The sequence below is a fragment of the Zosterops lateralis genome, assembly GCF_965231275.1.
Source record: "Zosterops lateralis genome assembly, chromosome: 1".
NCBI classification, from domain to species: Eukaryota; Metazoa; Chordata; class Aves; order Passeriformes; family Zosteropidae; genus Zosterops; species Zosterops lateralis.
The window spans coordinates 140,097,441-140,114,219 of NC_139762.1; the positions used below are offsets into that span (position 1 = coordinate 140,097,441).

The following is a 16,779-nucleotide window of genomic DNA, read 5'->3' on the forward strand; positions in this document are numbered from 1 at the left end:
GGTGGCTTTTCTTTTGTTTTCTGTAACGTTTGTTACTTTTCACTTATTAAACCTTTTACTTTACAAAACACCTCTGAAGGGCAGTCTCCCTTAAATTATTTTAAGCCAATCTGCAAGGGCTGGACCCTCAGAGATTGATACATTAACAGGTGGTTTATAAGACTCTGGCCAGCTGTTAATCTGTATCACAACCCCAAAACAAAAAACAACCAAAACAAGCATCACCACACCATAGTGGTGACCAAAATCATTGTCAACAGGGGCTGTGTTACAAAGTATTGAAGTGGAGACATTATTCTTTGCAGTGTCCTTGCAGAGGACACAGCAGTTCTGAGCATGCTTGGAAAAAAAAAAATATATCTTTTTTGCTGTTTTATTTAGTATTTTCAGAAGACCCTTTTGTTTTGTCTTTTTATTAACATTAAATATTAATGTCCAGTAATGTGGTACATATTCTGATTTATCCTTCCTACTTTTCTGCTTCATTGTTGCTTTGAAGTAAAGTAAACAAAGTGAAAGCATAATGTCCTTTCCAGTGCTGAAAACTGAAATAATCCATTCTGTTTTGTTACAGAAAATGTGGGCAAACTAAAGAAGCTGGAATATTTAAATGTAGCTTTGAACAACATTGAAAGAATTGAAAATCTGGAAGGTCAGATTTTGAAAAAAGCCATTTTGCCTTTTCATATTAGAGCACTTAAGTTGTGACTTGGTGTAAAGGAAGGTGGAAACCATTAAGTGTGCCCACCTGTAGGGGTATTTTGTGGATACTTAGGGGATCCTTGGGTGCAGGGTTTCAATAAATGCTTCTTTGTAGCAAGTGCTTCCTACTGCTGAATTTTTCTCATTGAACTTTCCTAAATGTCTCCGCATGATGTTTCATCTTCAGGAGTCAAATGTCACACACAAGAAGGTTCTGTGCTCAGCACAGGTTGCATTGAGGGTCTGGGTTTTTTAAAAGAGGTTTTCAGAGGAATTTTTTCTCTTTCATTGCTTGAAATCCTGTCTGTTTTATCTGTGTTTAATCCTCTATTCTGTCACTTTTGCACATTTCATGTGCAAAATATGGCATTTTCCAAGATTAAAATCTAAGACTTGGAGTGACCCATAAACACATTCCATATTACTTGAATAATTTATGGCTTGATTGTTTTCTGTTTCTCAGTTGTGATGAGGCCAGTTGCTGAACCTTTAACATATCCACCTTGACAAAGGAACTGTAAAAATAAAAAACCCAGACAAACTGGTTTGTTGGTTATTTCTGTGTGTGTGTTTTGGTTTTGTTTTGGTTTCCATTTTTTTTTTTAGTTGGGTGGTTGGTTGGTTTGCTTTTTGTTTTTAAGTCTGCAAGCTGGTTCAAGAGGATGGCTTAAATAAGAAACAAATAGTCTAAACACAATTTTGAAAACGTGAAGAAGTAGGTAGTGTAGTACATATTTGGGAATTTGTTGAGAAAGTTGCATTTGTTTTCATGCCACTAAATTTTAAAGTCATCTATCAGGCTGCATTATTTATTACAGTGATTTGTCATTTACTTAGGAGTTACAACCTTTGGGATTGGCCCTTTCATAAATTTGGGTTATTTAAATCCCTAATAAATTGCTCGATGTTGTTTACTTTCTTACAGCTCAAATGTGCATAAAACTTAGCAAAAAGACCAGGAAAGGAAAGTGATTACAGTGATGTGAATCAAAGTTGAGCTTGCTCTCAGCTAAACTTTTTACTCTTAGAGTCAAGGTTATGATTCATGGATACATTATGATAAAAGGAGAGGCTGATAAATTAAAAAATCAGATTTTCCAGAGCATTTTGTTACCTAATTTAGAGTTTCTGTTTGTAATGAATTGCTTTAGTACGAACACTTTCTCACTGGTATTTGCAATTTAGCAAAGATAAAGTATTTACAATGACAGCTGAGTCCACAGAGTGGAAAAATCTAACTTGCAGTGAGTTTTTGGGAAATCTTATCATTATACTTGAATAATATTATCAGAGATTAACCATACTCAGAACTGAAACTCATAATTGATCTTGCTCTCCTTAAGCAAACTGGATTTTAGCCATATGATTGAGACTTAGGTGAGAAAGGGTATCAAGGCAATCAGACTGTTAAAAATGAAATGCAGCTTACCTGAAAATTAAATATTTAATAGCTCATCTATAAATGTCCACAAAGTTTAGATACTGATGAAACCAATAATGTTATGGTGTTTTTTATTTTATTGAGTTTGTTTTATTCCTGTAAATATTGTAAGCTCATAAACTTTAGCTGTGAGTCAGTCTTTCACTCAGGGTCTTGGAAAAGATGTGTTCTGATGGAATGAAACCAGTTTAGAGAACACAAATGGAGACAGTATTATATCCAAGTGTGTACATGTGTATGTATGTATATCATGTGTACATTAATGTAATGGACAAATTCAATTAAGGTTTCTTTCAAACAGGCTGTGAAGAATTGAAGAAACTTGACCTGACTGCAAATTTCATTGGTGAACTCTCCAGTGTTGAAAGCCTAAAATGCAATATTCATCTGAAGGAACTGTTTCTTATGGGTAACCCATGTACTGCATTTGAAGGTTACAGGGAATTTGTAGTGGCAACTCTTCATCAATTAAAAGTAAGATTTTAAAACTTAAGTTTAAATCCAAATAAAGCATGAGTCCTGTTGACTGAACATGTTATCCTAAACAAAATAAACACCTGTACTTATACTTTTTCTTAATGTTCACAGGAAATTAAATTCTATTCCAAAGAATAAATGGCTACAATAAATAATATGCTAATAATTGGTTCTATTCTGATGGGACCATAATTATTCATTAACTTTTCTGTCACGTTTATTGGAGATTCTTAAACAAAGTGGGGTTTCATTTGTGTGTGTGTGTTTGTTTGGTTTTGTTGTTGTTTGTTTCTTTGTTGTTTTGTTTGGTTGGTTTTGTTTGGGATTTTTTCGAATAAATGCATTGAACACTCCTGGCAGGTTTTATTCTCATGGTTGTTATATACAATGTATTTTTAAATTATTAGCACGATTGCAAAAAGTTAGTGGGTTGTTGGTACCATTCCAACAATAGGTACTAAACCTGCAGTGTAAGACAGTAAAAAATACAGGTTGGTGTAAAATTGCACTACATTGCACTGGCTGTAAATAGATACCTTGAGATTGTGGTTTTGTGCTATGACTGAACTGATACAATGATTTCCTGTCAATGAAACAGTCCCAGGCCTGAAATACGTGCTCACAGTTTTCCTCAGAGAAGCACAGGCACTGCTTAACTTATTAAGAGCAGATTCAACTTACTCAGTTGGCAGTAAACTTACACATCAAAAGAAATAATTCTGGGCTGAATCAAAGTCAGACAAAGACCAGAAATGGCTGAAGGGACTCTCTCTACTGTATAGTCTAATATGACTAATTAAAATTCCTGGAAAATGCTAAAAGCAGATCATAGACACACAAAACCATTTTCAGATCTGAATAGCAAGTTATTGTTAGTTCTTTGTAATAAATTATAACTTACATAGTGCTATTGATATGTGAAAAATGCATTTCTAATTATGGACAGAACTTTATCAAAATTAAACTGCACTCTAATAGATTTATTTCTTTGGATATGTTTATAATTTCTCACATATTTATATTGATTTTTTCCCCTTTGGGAAGTATTTGGATAGTAAAGAAATAGAACGTTCAGAGAGGATTAAAGCACTTCAAAACTACCCAGAAGTGAAATGGAAAATCAGAGAACAGGAACAAGCTTACCTTCTCAAAAGGGCCAGAGAAAAGGAAGAGGCTCAAAGAAGGATGCAAGAAAGAAAGGATGAGAAACAGATGGATTCTAAGCTTGGATTTGACAGGTAACAGTAAACAACAACAGTTTGTGAGTTAGCATTATTCTTTATTCACAAGTTTGGCTTTTTTCATTAAAGAGTTTTTATAATTCCACTTAAATTTGTTCATCCTTATTGTTGATTCAAGCAGAGTTATTTCTCCTCATGCATGTTTTCTCTAGTAAAAAATATAATTAGTTACAAACATAATTTATTATTGACTTGCAGACACAGTTCAATAGAATTTTTTCTCCCAAAACTCCAAGCTAAGATGTCTGAGTGCCAAAATAGTGTAATTAATAGTTTCTTTCACAAGAACAGCTGGAAATTGTTATTTAAGATAAAGCAGGGGTTCCAGAGAAAGCAGCTGTTCACCTATAATTGCTTTTGTCTTAGCATTATAACATCTGAAGACTGAAATGGAATATTGCAGGCCTTTGGTGTTGATTTTCTTACTTATTCCATTTTGCATTATTGATATTACTTAGACAGCAGCAGGATTTTGTCTGGGGTCATCTTCTACTGCACTTGCCACCCATCTTATTTTTAATCCAATAGAAACTGTTTCACGAAGCTGCCCTGCAGAATTGCATCCTCATAGGTCATACCTGGACTGTAAATGTAGTTTTCTCTCTCTCCTGATAGAGATTTACAGAAACTTAAAGCTAGGGAGAAAATATTATTCAGGTGTTAAGATTGCATTTGAGGAGATGCTCATTGCTACCTTATAAATTTCTAATCTGTTGCTGCCTGATATTGAGAATTCCTCAAACAGCACATGGACTGAAGGTTTTCTCTCACCTCAAAGTTGTGAGGGTATCTGAAAATACTTTTTCTGAAATGAAATCTGTTGAACTATCTATCAGGGTTTTCAGGGGATTAGGTATAGCCATACTATCACTTCATAGTCAGGTAAATGAAAAACATTATGTCAAAATATGCTTTGTTGGTTGACAAAGGAAGCAGAGCAGAGAATGTTCTCCAAATATATAAGATACCATTCTTGGTAGGAATTGTACAGTTATTGTTGGGTTGAAGGAATATTGTAGTAATTTATTAGCAAGTTACTCTTCCTTCATTTCATTGGGATAATATTTTTGTATAGCCCAGACTCCCCACAGGAAAAACCCAATCATGCAGAAGGAGATGGAGAGCAGGAAAGATGCAGAACAGTTGAAAATGATGATGAAGACAGAAAATTTTGGGAGGAGCCAACACTTTATACTCCAGAATCGAGATTAGAAACTCACAGATACATTGAAGAAAAGAGGAGAGCTAAAGACAATATAAGGTACTTTTTTTGTTTTAATGTCTTTGATGAATTGAAGAAGGAGAAATTTTCAAAGGTACAGAGAACAGGCAGGTAATTGCCTGACATTAAATATTACTGAGAACTGACAGCTTAAATCCTTGTTGCTTGTTAAAATAGGCTTATACAGTCTAAACTGAATATTCCAATTGTTCGTTTAGTTTTCTTTCATTTTCTAAACTTTGTTTAGGTACCCCTTATTTTATTTTTCCTCAGAATTTTTAAATATATTTTGTTTTTTCAACTTCATTTTATGGAATTTAGAAGTTTCACTTTTCTGTCAGCTAACTGTTTTGTGTAGTTCAACATTTAACATTCTGCTAAGAACATTTCTCCATAGTTCAGATTGCATTATGTAAATGCCATACAGACCATGCTACAAGTTTTTTGCACAAGTGACATTTCAGGCACTTTCTCCATGTAACTGAGGAATTTTTTGCTCATACTTTGTCAAAGATATTTGTCACAAGCAATAAGATTCTTTCTTTTGTCTGTGCTATTTGGCATGCTGAATCTGAAGAAATCTTGTCTCTGAAAAGCCTTTAAAACTTCATAAATTTGTTACTGGTTTTACTGAACATGCAAAATATGGGCAGATACTAGCAAAAAATCCCAGTATTTTATTGCTGCTGGCTTATCAGTTCCACAGACATTGTAAACAATGTCTTTTTGTTTTTCTTTGGTTTTCTCTCTGTTTTACATATATAAAATAATTTGTGCCAGAGATTTTTTTTAGCTGTTCTTTTTAAGGGCTTGCTTTTTAAAATTTTTGTCAAGGCTAAGTATTGAAAAAGTCAGTCCTAGGGAACTCTTCAAGAAATCTGGAAATGTGCATGACTTGTTGCTATTATTAGTTCACGTTCTAGCACTTTCCTGGGAGAACTACTGTGAAACTCAAATTCTAACCAGCTTGAGTTTTGCTATGTTTGAAAATGCCTTGCTCTAGTCAAAAACAAATGTGTTCCAAATGCTTCCCTTTAAAGATTCAAGGACAGTCCAAATAGTGTTATAATGAAGATAGAATAGTTAATTTCTGAATTTTTCTAAATTTCCAAGGCATTTAAAGGGTTTAAAAATCCTTTCATGGCTCATTTTGATTTGGTGTTGAGGAAGTTTCACGGCATCTTCTTAAAATAGTTCACATGTGTAGACAAGTTCATCTAGGAACAGATTATTAAAAGCTAACAGGTGGTAGGATATAATTTGTGAAGTGTTTCTGAGAACATCTTTAGAACAGAGTGGTGGTTCATTCACTTTGCATTTAGGCAAGTCTAGGAGTTCAGGTGTGGAGACTGGCAGACCACAAATCCCACAAAAAAGCTGATTTATATTATTGAATGGTGTTTAAGACTTGGATAATTGTCTTTTTTTGAACAGAAATTGGTTTTATGTAGGCATTCCAGTGGGTCTGCTTAAGTGTTTTTATTCATTCTTCAAATCCATTGTATTTATAGATCAAATCTATTTTTATGTGGTTTTTTTTTCCCAAGGTGTTCTAAATCTATAATATTTTATATCTATCATTAGTGATTTACCTTTAAAATTCTCCTAATCCTGAACTTAGAGTAAGAAATAGCTTCAGTAACAAAAAAGAAGCATTGCATTGTTGTTGGGATTTTTTTGAGAAATGTTTTCCCTTTTAATATGCTGGCTGAAGTGGCCATACCCACTACAGTGACCAGCTGAAGGATGGGTTAATGCAATGTGACAATTACACTGCTGTATTTTTAAAGAAAACTCCATATTTTTACTTAGGTGCAAGCAAACTTTTCTTTTTCACGTTTTTAAGATTCCTTGTTCTTCCTTCCCTTGCTCATCGTGTAAGCATTTACACAAAAAATACCAGTATTACAAGTCTTAATGATCTTACTGTGATCTACTTTGTTTGGTGGATAAATTTGTCATAGCTGGTTTATTGTACTAAATGAAAGTCAGATACAGTTTAATTGCTCATAGCTGGAAATGGATAGTGAATATTAAAGCAATATATCAGTATATCATCAATACATCAGGAATATGTATTGCATTTTTGGAACAAAGAACACAACGAAAATGTAACATATGCATCAATAGATAATCTATATGTCTGCCCTTTGGTCCTACTGTATCCTATTTGATGCTGCTTGTGATTAAAATTCTTCTTGCTAGAGCAAAACAGTGATTGAGAAACAGATGATGTTTGGAGGTAGGCCAAGCACTTGTTCAGTGAGAGTCATCAAGTGAGCATGAATAAAAATTCTTTAGAATTGCTTGCCCATACATCAAACCAGATAATCAGTGGCAACACCTCATGATGAATTAGACAATTCCTAACTAGAAAAAAGGTCCCATTTCATACATTTAAGCCATCCATGGTTTTCCTGTGGTATACCAGATAATTTGATATATTTCTGTTTGATAATTGACACGGTGACATGCAGAAGTTGCTGTCCATGTAAGATGTGACATTATAAACTATTTGCTCATCTTTAGATGATGTTCTTAATGTACAATTGGACCTGTGATGCAAAGTATTTTGGTCCTGAAATAAATTTTAGCCTTAACATCAAATACCAGATAATTCTTTCTTCTTGCCATCCTCTTCTTTATTTTTGCTATTAAACTTAATAATGCAAATTTTTAATGATTAACCATAAACAATTTTTCTTTCTGTTTTGTTAAGGGAACCAAAAAAGAGAGAGAAGACTGCTTGGACATTGGTCACTGCAGAAGGAAAAGTTCTGAATATGAATGTGCCTAAGTATGTAAAGTTGAGAGGGTAAACACTCTAATCTCTCTGTAGTAGATTTGGGCAACTATTTCAATATATGTGACAATCCAAATACAAGAGGGCTGAGAAATTCTTTTATTCAGTATTATATTCCTTGTAGGAAAACTGTATTCTAAATTTATATTCTGATGCTGGAAAAAGAATCAGTTTTCATTGAGTTAAGTGTTCAAAATTGTGTAATTTAACATCTTTGTCTTTAAAGATTGAAGAACTTCTTTTTCTGTAAAAGATATTTTAGTCTTTTCCCTTCTATAGTAAGGCTCTTTCTTGGAGCATCTTGCTAATAGTGTAAAAAGTTTAACTGTTGAGGATAAATATATATGAGAAGCCAGTTTAAATGTGGAAAAAAAAATCCCAGGAATATTTCTGGACAATATCATTTTGTAAAACTGGCAGAACTGGGAAGGATAATCAGCTTCTGTGGCAAGAGGCCCCATGACCCTGAAGTCTCCAGCAACAGGGGATGGGGATACAGGGAAGTGTCCCATGTTTTACCATTGACAAAGGCACTTGGGATTTCAGGTGTTTTGGAATGAGTTTCCAGGGATTTTAGCCATGGATTTTACTTGAAAGAAACCTTCATTTTCTAAGAGAAAGCAGGAGACTGAGTGCAAACATTATTTCCTTATAAACAGCTTCCCATAGGGCCTCCTGCAGGAGACTGGGATGAGAAAGTGGCCACTTATTTCTCTGCTGTCCTCTGAAGAAGTTTTTCCATTTAAGGCCAATTTAGCTGCAAACCCAAATCTATGAACATGCTTACCATTAGCATGAAGACTGCTTTCTAAATCTTGGAAATTTAGAAATCCTTGCAAATTCAAGGAATTATATGTAGTGCACAATTTTCAGTAAAACAGAGAGAAATAAAGGTAGTGGGAGAGTTTAGTGTCATGTTTGGTGTCGTGTAGAGCCATGTTTAGTCTGTCTGTACCAGGAGATATTTTCCATTGTATTGATGTACTTTATTCAGTAAAAAAGTGTTGACTGAAAAAAACCAATTGTATCATTTTCTAATCCAAAAAAGACAAGCCTAATACAATTTAAATCTTGTATTAATAGAAGTTGATTGTGCCTCTAAAAAGCAGAGACATTTAGACAAATCCCTAGCTATTTTTTTAGAAGAAACAGAGTTCACTGTTAGTAGTATTTCTGTTTGTGTCACCCGAGTTTTCTGAATTTAGTCTGTGGATGTGCCCACATAAAGCCAGACCAATGAGCATTTTTTGTCATGGCTTCAACAAGAATGTCACAGCTGTTCAGTGCAATCTGGCAGTGTATTGGAGAGGCATAAAGAAAGAGATACAAGTAAGCAGATGGTGTTCTCCAAAGTTTTTGCTTCAACATGGAAGTCTCATGTCCATAAAAATGTCCAAACTTCTCTGATGTTCTTTTGGAAAGTTAGCAAGAGAAATGGCTGCTTGCTGCTGAGGGCAGACTATTTCTCTTCCTCAGTTCGAATTAAGATTCCTCTTTGAAAATTTTATAATTCTGTCCTTTTGTTCACCCTTCATGTTTTAGTGGATTCTCTAAATCAGTGATGCAGTAAGACAAAAAGTCTGAACAGGACATAAAGCTGTTTTGTATTCTTTGCACTTTTCCATTAAAAAATACTCATAAACTACAACCTCTGTAAACTTTCTTGCAAATTGACTGTATCAAAATATAGAAGAGCAAAGAGTGAAAAGTATATCTGGCAAATATTTTTGTTGCTGAAAAATTTATCATCTAATCTGTTAACATTTGAGCATCTTTCTATTACCTGAACCCAATTTATCTAAGTACTTTAATGTCACTGAAATAGCCTAGATAAATGATATAAGTAAAATCCTTTCATTTTATACTAATAACTAATTTATCAAAGGCTTCTCATTTGTAGGTAGTTTCATTCTGTTTTTTCTCTGCTTTCATACATGGGAAATGTTTGAGCATAAGAGCAGAACTTTTAAATCTTGACCAGGGCTCCTTACAGTTGTAGTAGTTGGCATCAATTTATGACTTTTAGGATTTGTTCTCAATTTTAAGAACAGCCAACAGATCACAAACACACAGCTAATACAATCTACAGACTCATTTTCAACAAATACAAAGCTTATAGAATCAAAGATATTATGCAAACCATGTTTTACTTTGGAAATACACAGACAGATATTTATACTTGGAGCAAATTAATTACTATGAACAAAAGTGCATTTTTTTAACATATCGTAAGGTTAGAGTTACAAAATTATGTGTTTTTCATGCATTTTGGAACTGGGTTTTTTTCTATGAAGATGTAATACAGCAGACAGGTTTCACCAGTAGATGTCTCTCGTTCTGCATTGTCAGAATGAGCTTAATTTTAACTGACCTTCAGCAAAGGATTTTTTTTCTTTTTCTTGTGGTTTGAATAGGGAGAACAGAAAATAAATGTAAGAATGACTTTGGCTCAAATGCCAGGTTTTTTTTCTGTTCGTGGGACACATTGCAACTGTTTCTAAATGATCACATGCCATATTGTCTAAATGGTATTTGTATTCATCTAAACTTGCTAACATTTGAATTATGCTGTAATGTTTGTTTATTCATTCCAGTAGTATTTATCCTGGAGGTGTTTCTTGTCATTGTTATTAGGCTTCATTTCTCTTTGAAAGATGATGAAGAAAACAACCAGATCATCTTGGATCTTGCTGTTTACAGGTCAGATCTTTTTTCCCCCATAATTTTTGCCACTCATAAGATGTAATACACGGTGTGTCAATTATACTGCTCTCTGTAATGGGGACTTTTCAAGAAGAAAACAAATAATACAGTGGATAATGGAACCAATCTCAAAACCTGTGCTAGAGAAGTGAAGCTGAATAAGCCAAAGGCCCTTCAGGCTTTTCTGTTAATCCTGAATGGGGACTGTATCTGATATTCACCTCTTCTTTTATACATCTACAAATTTTTTTCCATTCTTCCTTTACAGATGAGGGCTGTAGGGGGTGGGGTTTTTGCTCGTAGAAGTGCTTCAGTACAGTTCACGTGCTTCTAGTTAAATTCTCCCTGAGACAGAGTAGAGTAGCCTTATCTTATTTCCCTTGATTAGTGGGGAGAGTCCATGGCTTATGCCTATTCTTGAAATGTACCAGAGCATTGCCTGGAAGAAATTTGATTGAACCAGGCAAAATATTGCAAGGAGATAGTATATATACTGCTAAGCATTACAATGACCTTTTCCATCTTCAGGAAGGGGCTGGAAACCCATAAGTTTATCTATCCATAATAGAAACTTGTTACATAAAGATTGAACTAGTTTTATAGCACAGAAATATTATTCATGCTAGGTGTGCTTCCCTTGAAAGTCATTAATTTCCCTCAAAAGAGGAAATTAATGTTTCTGATTTAGAAGATACAGATCTTTTTCTGGAAGCTCAGGAAATTTATTCAGGTGCAATAAATTGCTGGATGTACTAGAGAATCACAGAATCATTTAGGTTAGAAAAGACCTTCAAGATCATTCAGTTCATGCTTTGACCCATCATGACCTTGTCAACTACACCACTACATTAAGTGCCACGTCCAGTCATTTCTTGAGCACTTCAGGACCCTGAGTAGCCCATGTTTTAATAGTCTGTGCTCACTTGTAGGAAATGCATACTAAAACATTTGAAAGATTCACCTGTAAACCAATGTTGTTAAACAAGGGAAATGGGAAATAGGTACTATTACATTCCCATGAGTCACATCAGGTGTCACATAGTGAAAGGAGATGTGAGCTTTTACAGTCACAAATTTTGTTTGAAAGATTTAAAATTACTGTGTTTTCTGGGAATGGAAAGTATATCTGTTCATTGTTTTCCAGCAAATTCTGTGCAAGAAAAGAGTATTTCTGTTATAATTTTAATATATAGAAATAGGAAAGAAAACTAGCATAATATTTGTATAATTTTAAAGAGCACATAGATTAGTTTTCAAATTAATATAAAGCACTGAACTAACAGGTGAAAGACCTTTTTGTTTTCCTCGAGGATTTTGAATTCTTGCAGTTATACAATAGCTGATGTTATAGACTTGACAGAATTTAGACATTATTTTAAGTGACATTCACAAGAAAATCATGGGGTGTTTTTCCACAAAACTTTAAATCCTAATGTATTTTGGAAATTTTATTAACTGAAATTTCAGCTTGTGCTTTATGAACTGTGAAATTTTGAAAGAGCTATATGGCCTATTGTAGATTGATTTGTTTATTTATATTTCATTCCAAAGACATTTGGACACTTCTTTACTTGATGTCGATGTGCAGCCAACCTACATACGAGTACTGGTGAAGGGAAAGGTTTGTGATTTCTTATTACATTAATTTGAAATCATGAGTTAATGTTTGCCATATTTATTCACTGAACTCTGGATCTGACTGCTGTAAGTTATCAGTCATTTGCATCTATGCAGAGAGAATGGGTCTTTCAATACCAACATCATTTTGAACTATATACAAACTGTGGAAGTCCTAAACAGAATATGTACAAAGCCTGAAATAAAATTTCACTTTCCTTCTCTCTTCTCTTCTTATTCCCCCCACACAGTGTGCCATAATTCACTTTAGAGGAGAGCTTCCTAGTTGCCCTAGGCTAGAATTTAGCAATTTCACAATCTGGAATTTATAGCTGACAGAAACCAATGGATGTATATTCTTTTGAAAGGGCATTGAAAATGTCATTCCAGTTTTCTCTCTTCTTGGTGGTTTTAATTTTATCATAATTTAAAAAAAAATTCAAAGTACTTCCACAGTAAACCAAAATCCCTATTTTTAACTGAGCTAACTGCATAAACAGAACTTGAGAATTGCTTTACGTCTAAATAGACTGGATAATCTTTCTCATTTAATTGCTAATATAAGTCAAGCATCATTTTATAACCTTCTTTAGAAATGACACTTCAGGAATGGCAGCAATTCAGGAACATACATCTGACTCTACTTGTAAGCAAAAGCTGTTTAGCATAATTTATTAGGTTTAGTAATACCATACATAAAGTGAAAGCATTTAGACCTGCAGTGTCCTTAAAATCAAAGGATGTGATAGTGGTGGTTTTGTAATTGTTCCATCCATGTGAAAAAAAGTAAAAAAATATTTTAGCATGATATACTTCAATGCCATATTGTCTCATAGCCATTTCAGCTTGTGCTCCCTGAGGAAGTGAAGCCAGACAGCAGCTGTGCTAAAAGATCCCAAACAACTGGTCATTTAGTTGTCACCATGCCAAAGGTATGTAAAATAGGAGACATCACACAAAGGTCCTTAAATGTTGTGAGTACTTGGGGAATGTTTCTGAGTTACAGGTAGCATCTGGCTTGCTAAAGATACACACTCTAGCCTTTCCCAGCAGGGCATATTTTCCAAAAAAGGAGCATTGCATAAAGACAATTTAATTGCAGAGCCAAGCCTTAGTACTTAAAATCCCTCTAAAGGAACATAATGCAAATCAGTATTAATAGAAATTTGTATTTCCTTTACTTTAAACAAAATCAGCTTTTTATATGCTAAAACGAGACTATGCAAAACATGCAGTATTATGCAAATGTTTAAGAAGATAACTTTTTTTAAATAATGAAAATAAACACATACCTACTTCCTTTTTCCACTTGTGGAATAATAAGAACAAATCAGTTTATCAAAATTTGTGTGGCACACATACATATTTGTTCAAATAAAGGGATGATGCAGTACTCTCATTTCTCATGTGCTTGGAAAAAGAGTTGCTTAATTCATTTTCCCCTTATACTCTGCCTGGCTGGAAAGGATCTCCTGACCAGCTGTAGAGACTACTGTGACCATAGAGCAAGAAGGTTGTGGCAACATGGTGTTTCAACTGCAACTGCTTGGAGCAGACAGGGAGCTGGAAGTTCTAGGGAGGTGGAGTTCCAGAGATGAGAATGGATGCTATGGTGGAGTTCTGGTTGCTGAGGGAGAAGTTAATGAGCTGCAGCATCTTCTGCTGTTATGCCTTGGGAGGGTTGGATTGCTTTTAAGTCCTCTGTAGGACTTCTTATACTTTTGGCTTTTGGAATACGGTAATCCCTCCTGGGGATATTTAAAGTAAAAAAAAATCTCTTGGTGCTCTAGCCTTACCTTTCTGGCCTTTAGGAATTTTCTTTGTTCTGTAAAGGCAGAAGACGTGTGTGAGTCTACCAGAATATGCCAAATACAGCATTTCCTTCTGAAGAAAGAAGCTATTTAGCTGAAATAACTTCCCCTGCTATATGGGATCATTTTTTTGTTCTCTTTCTGCTCTGATTTAAGACTAATTCTAAGACTATGCATCTTGTAGCTCTAACTTTTGGTTTTTTTCTGTTTCTGGTTATTACCTTCTGTATTGCCCTCTACATTCCAGTCCCATCCCACCATCCCATCTGTCTGTCCTTATGAGGACAGCCCCTCATCGAATCACAAACTGTCACTATAACATCAAACATGCATTTTTGCCAAAACTGTAATAATACTGAAAATTATACTTATTTGGTTAAGGTAGATATTTTCTGAATGTTCAAAATTCACTCAAATGAGAATTGACGTTTCCATAAATTTGTTTGAAAATGAAGCCTTGACATTTGCCATTTTGGATAGTGTAATTTTCAAACTTTTTTTTTTTTTTTTTGTTAATAGTTACTTGTCTTTGGGTTATTTTAAGTACTGTCAGTTTTCTGTCCCATACCCTGCTTTTATTACTCCTACGTATTCCTAGTCCCTTTGTGAATGATCAATGCCTTAGAAAATGTAAATATTTCCAAGTGTCTCTGGATATATATTAACTCTGCTGGCTGCCTATAAAATCATACCTAAATCAGCAAAATGAATATTCTCTCTTCATACTGTGATTGAGAACTGCCTTTATTCCACTATTAACTTTATATTTACCTTGATATTTTAGCTACACCTACAAATTTTGCCTAGCCTGAGGCTCTGGAGCATATTTCAACTCAGAATATATGATTCTCAGATATCTATAAAACATGAGGAGAGAGAAGCACTATAGAATAACTGGGTAGGTGTTCTCAGCTTGGCCTTGGTTAGGTTAAAACTGCTTGAGCAGCTTGGACACAGCGAGAGATGCATCAATAGAATGTTGCATGGTGTCTTTGTTGTCAGTGGACTCTGGAAAGCAGCTTTGCAGAAAAGCACCTGGGAGTCTTGATTGCCACAAAGTTGAACATGAGTCAGCAATGGCCTCTTCTGTCAAGAGCTCCTGAGCAGCATGAGGAGCTGCTGTTGCCAGCAGGTGGAGGGAGGCCATCCTGCCCCTCTGTTCAGCACTGGGGAGAGACACGTGGAGTGCTGCATCCAGTGCTGGGCTCCCCAGGGCAAGAGGCTGGAGAGAATCCAGCAAAGGGCCACATAGAGGATCAAGGAACTAGAGCACCTCTCCTATGAGGAAAGGCTGAGAAAGTTGGGACTGTCCAGCCTAGAGAAGAGAAGGTTCAAGAGGATCTTATCAATACACAGAAATACCTAAAGAGAGGGTGCAAAGAGTCAGAGCCAGGCTCTTTTTGGTGGTGTCAAGTGACAGCACCAGAGACAGTGGGCACAGATTGAAATGCAGGAGTTCCCTCTGAAGACCAGGAAACTTCTACTGTGCAGGTCACCCTGGGAGGTTGTGAATCCTCCATCCCTGGAGATATTCTGAAGCCCTCTGGACATGGTCCTGGGCAACTGACTCAAGTGGGCCCTGCTTGAGCAGGGGCTTTGGACCAGGTGACCTCCACAGGTCCCTGCCAAATCTGTGATCCTGTGAACTTCATGGATTTGCTGACCAAAGATGCATCTGTGTTACTTCACTGCAATTGCATGTTACAGATACCACCCTATTGTTCACTGTTATTTATTGCAGACACAGAATCTGTTCTCTTCCCCTAGGACTGAAATAGGGTGCTCAGTTTGAATTTTTGGGCATATATCCTCTTCAGATGATCTTGGTCCATGAAAATTTCATTATTATTATTATTATTAAGGGGGTGTAATATACGAAGAAAGGTAAATGAATAATGATTGACAACAGGAAGGACAATAGATATTTTTCTTGCAGAGTATTGTGGCTGATTTTATCAATCCTTGAAAATACTAGTTTGAGATCACCACCTTAAGATGAACTCCTCTTAGTAAGACAAAAGGAAGACCAAAATACATTGAATTTGTTTTAGGCTGTTTCAGTGACAAGACAAGCATAATGACTATTACACTGTATTTTATGATTTTGTTCCTAAAAAACACTTATCAAAATAATATTTTTTTGCATCTAGATAAATGGCCTAGCACATTTTTTACATAACTGAAATGATGCCTACTAATCTAAGAAGTCTCCTCTAATAAGCTTCATGCAATAGTATCCTAAAAATATCTCTCTCTCTCCTCAGTAACACAACAGAAATCTATCTGAATTCTAAGTGGTTTTCACTTGTTTTAGTGAGCTTCTGATCAGGTTAATAAACCTTTCACCATTCATCTTCCAGCCTGTTTATAGTTTCCTAGTCTTTAAAAACAAAACAAAACCTCTTTCCCTGCTTCTCAGATGACCTTGCCACACCACAGATGTTGTAGATAGTAAATTCCACATGAAGTAAAAGAATGGAATAATTTCCACATTCATTTCTGGAAACTTATTTGTAACCATATTACTTGCTGCACAACAAATCATCACAGGATGGGTGCCTTTCTAAGGCAGTGTTTACCAACACTTTTTGGAAGGTCATCAAAAGAAACGGAAGGACACAATGTTCAGTGAATTAATACTATGACACTTTTAAAGTGTAGTGTTTATACTGCAATAATCCTTTGTCTGGAGATTTTGCATGAGTAAGGTGTTGATAGTGACTGCATTGTACATGCTTCATGTTCTGGGAAAAATATTTGAG

General features: G+C 35.1%; 1 protein-coding gene across 2 annotated transcripts in view; it reads left to right on the forward strand.

Moving 5' to 3' along the window:
- The window catches only part of DNAAF11 (dynein axonemal assembly factor 11), a 34,604-nt gene that overhangs the window by 5,353 nt on the left and 12,472 nt on the right, over positions 1-16,779 (forward strand). Inside the window, exons 3-10 of one of the 2 annotated variants that reach the window (XM_083879316.1) lie at positions 575-652; positions 2,445-2,617; positions 3,665-3,858; positions 4,937-5,122; positions 7,803-7,880; positions 10,521-10,586; positions 12,141-12,210; positions 13,043-13,138. In XM_083879316.1, coding sequence (XP_083735442.1) covers positions 575-652; positions 2,445-2,617; positions 3,665-3,858; positions 4,937-5,122; positions 7,803-7,880; positions 10,521-10,586; positions 12,141-12,210; positions 13,043-13,138 — 941 coding nt within the window. The remainder of the gene's footprint in view (positions 1-574; positions 653-2,444; positions 2,618-3,664; positions 3,859-4,936; positions 5,123-7,802; positions 7,881-10,520; positions 10,587-12,140; positions 12,211-13,042; positions 13,139-16,779) is intronic. The other variant, XM_083879315.1, reaches the window with a different exon arrangement.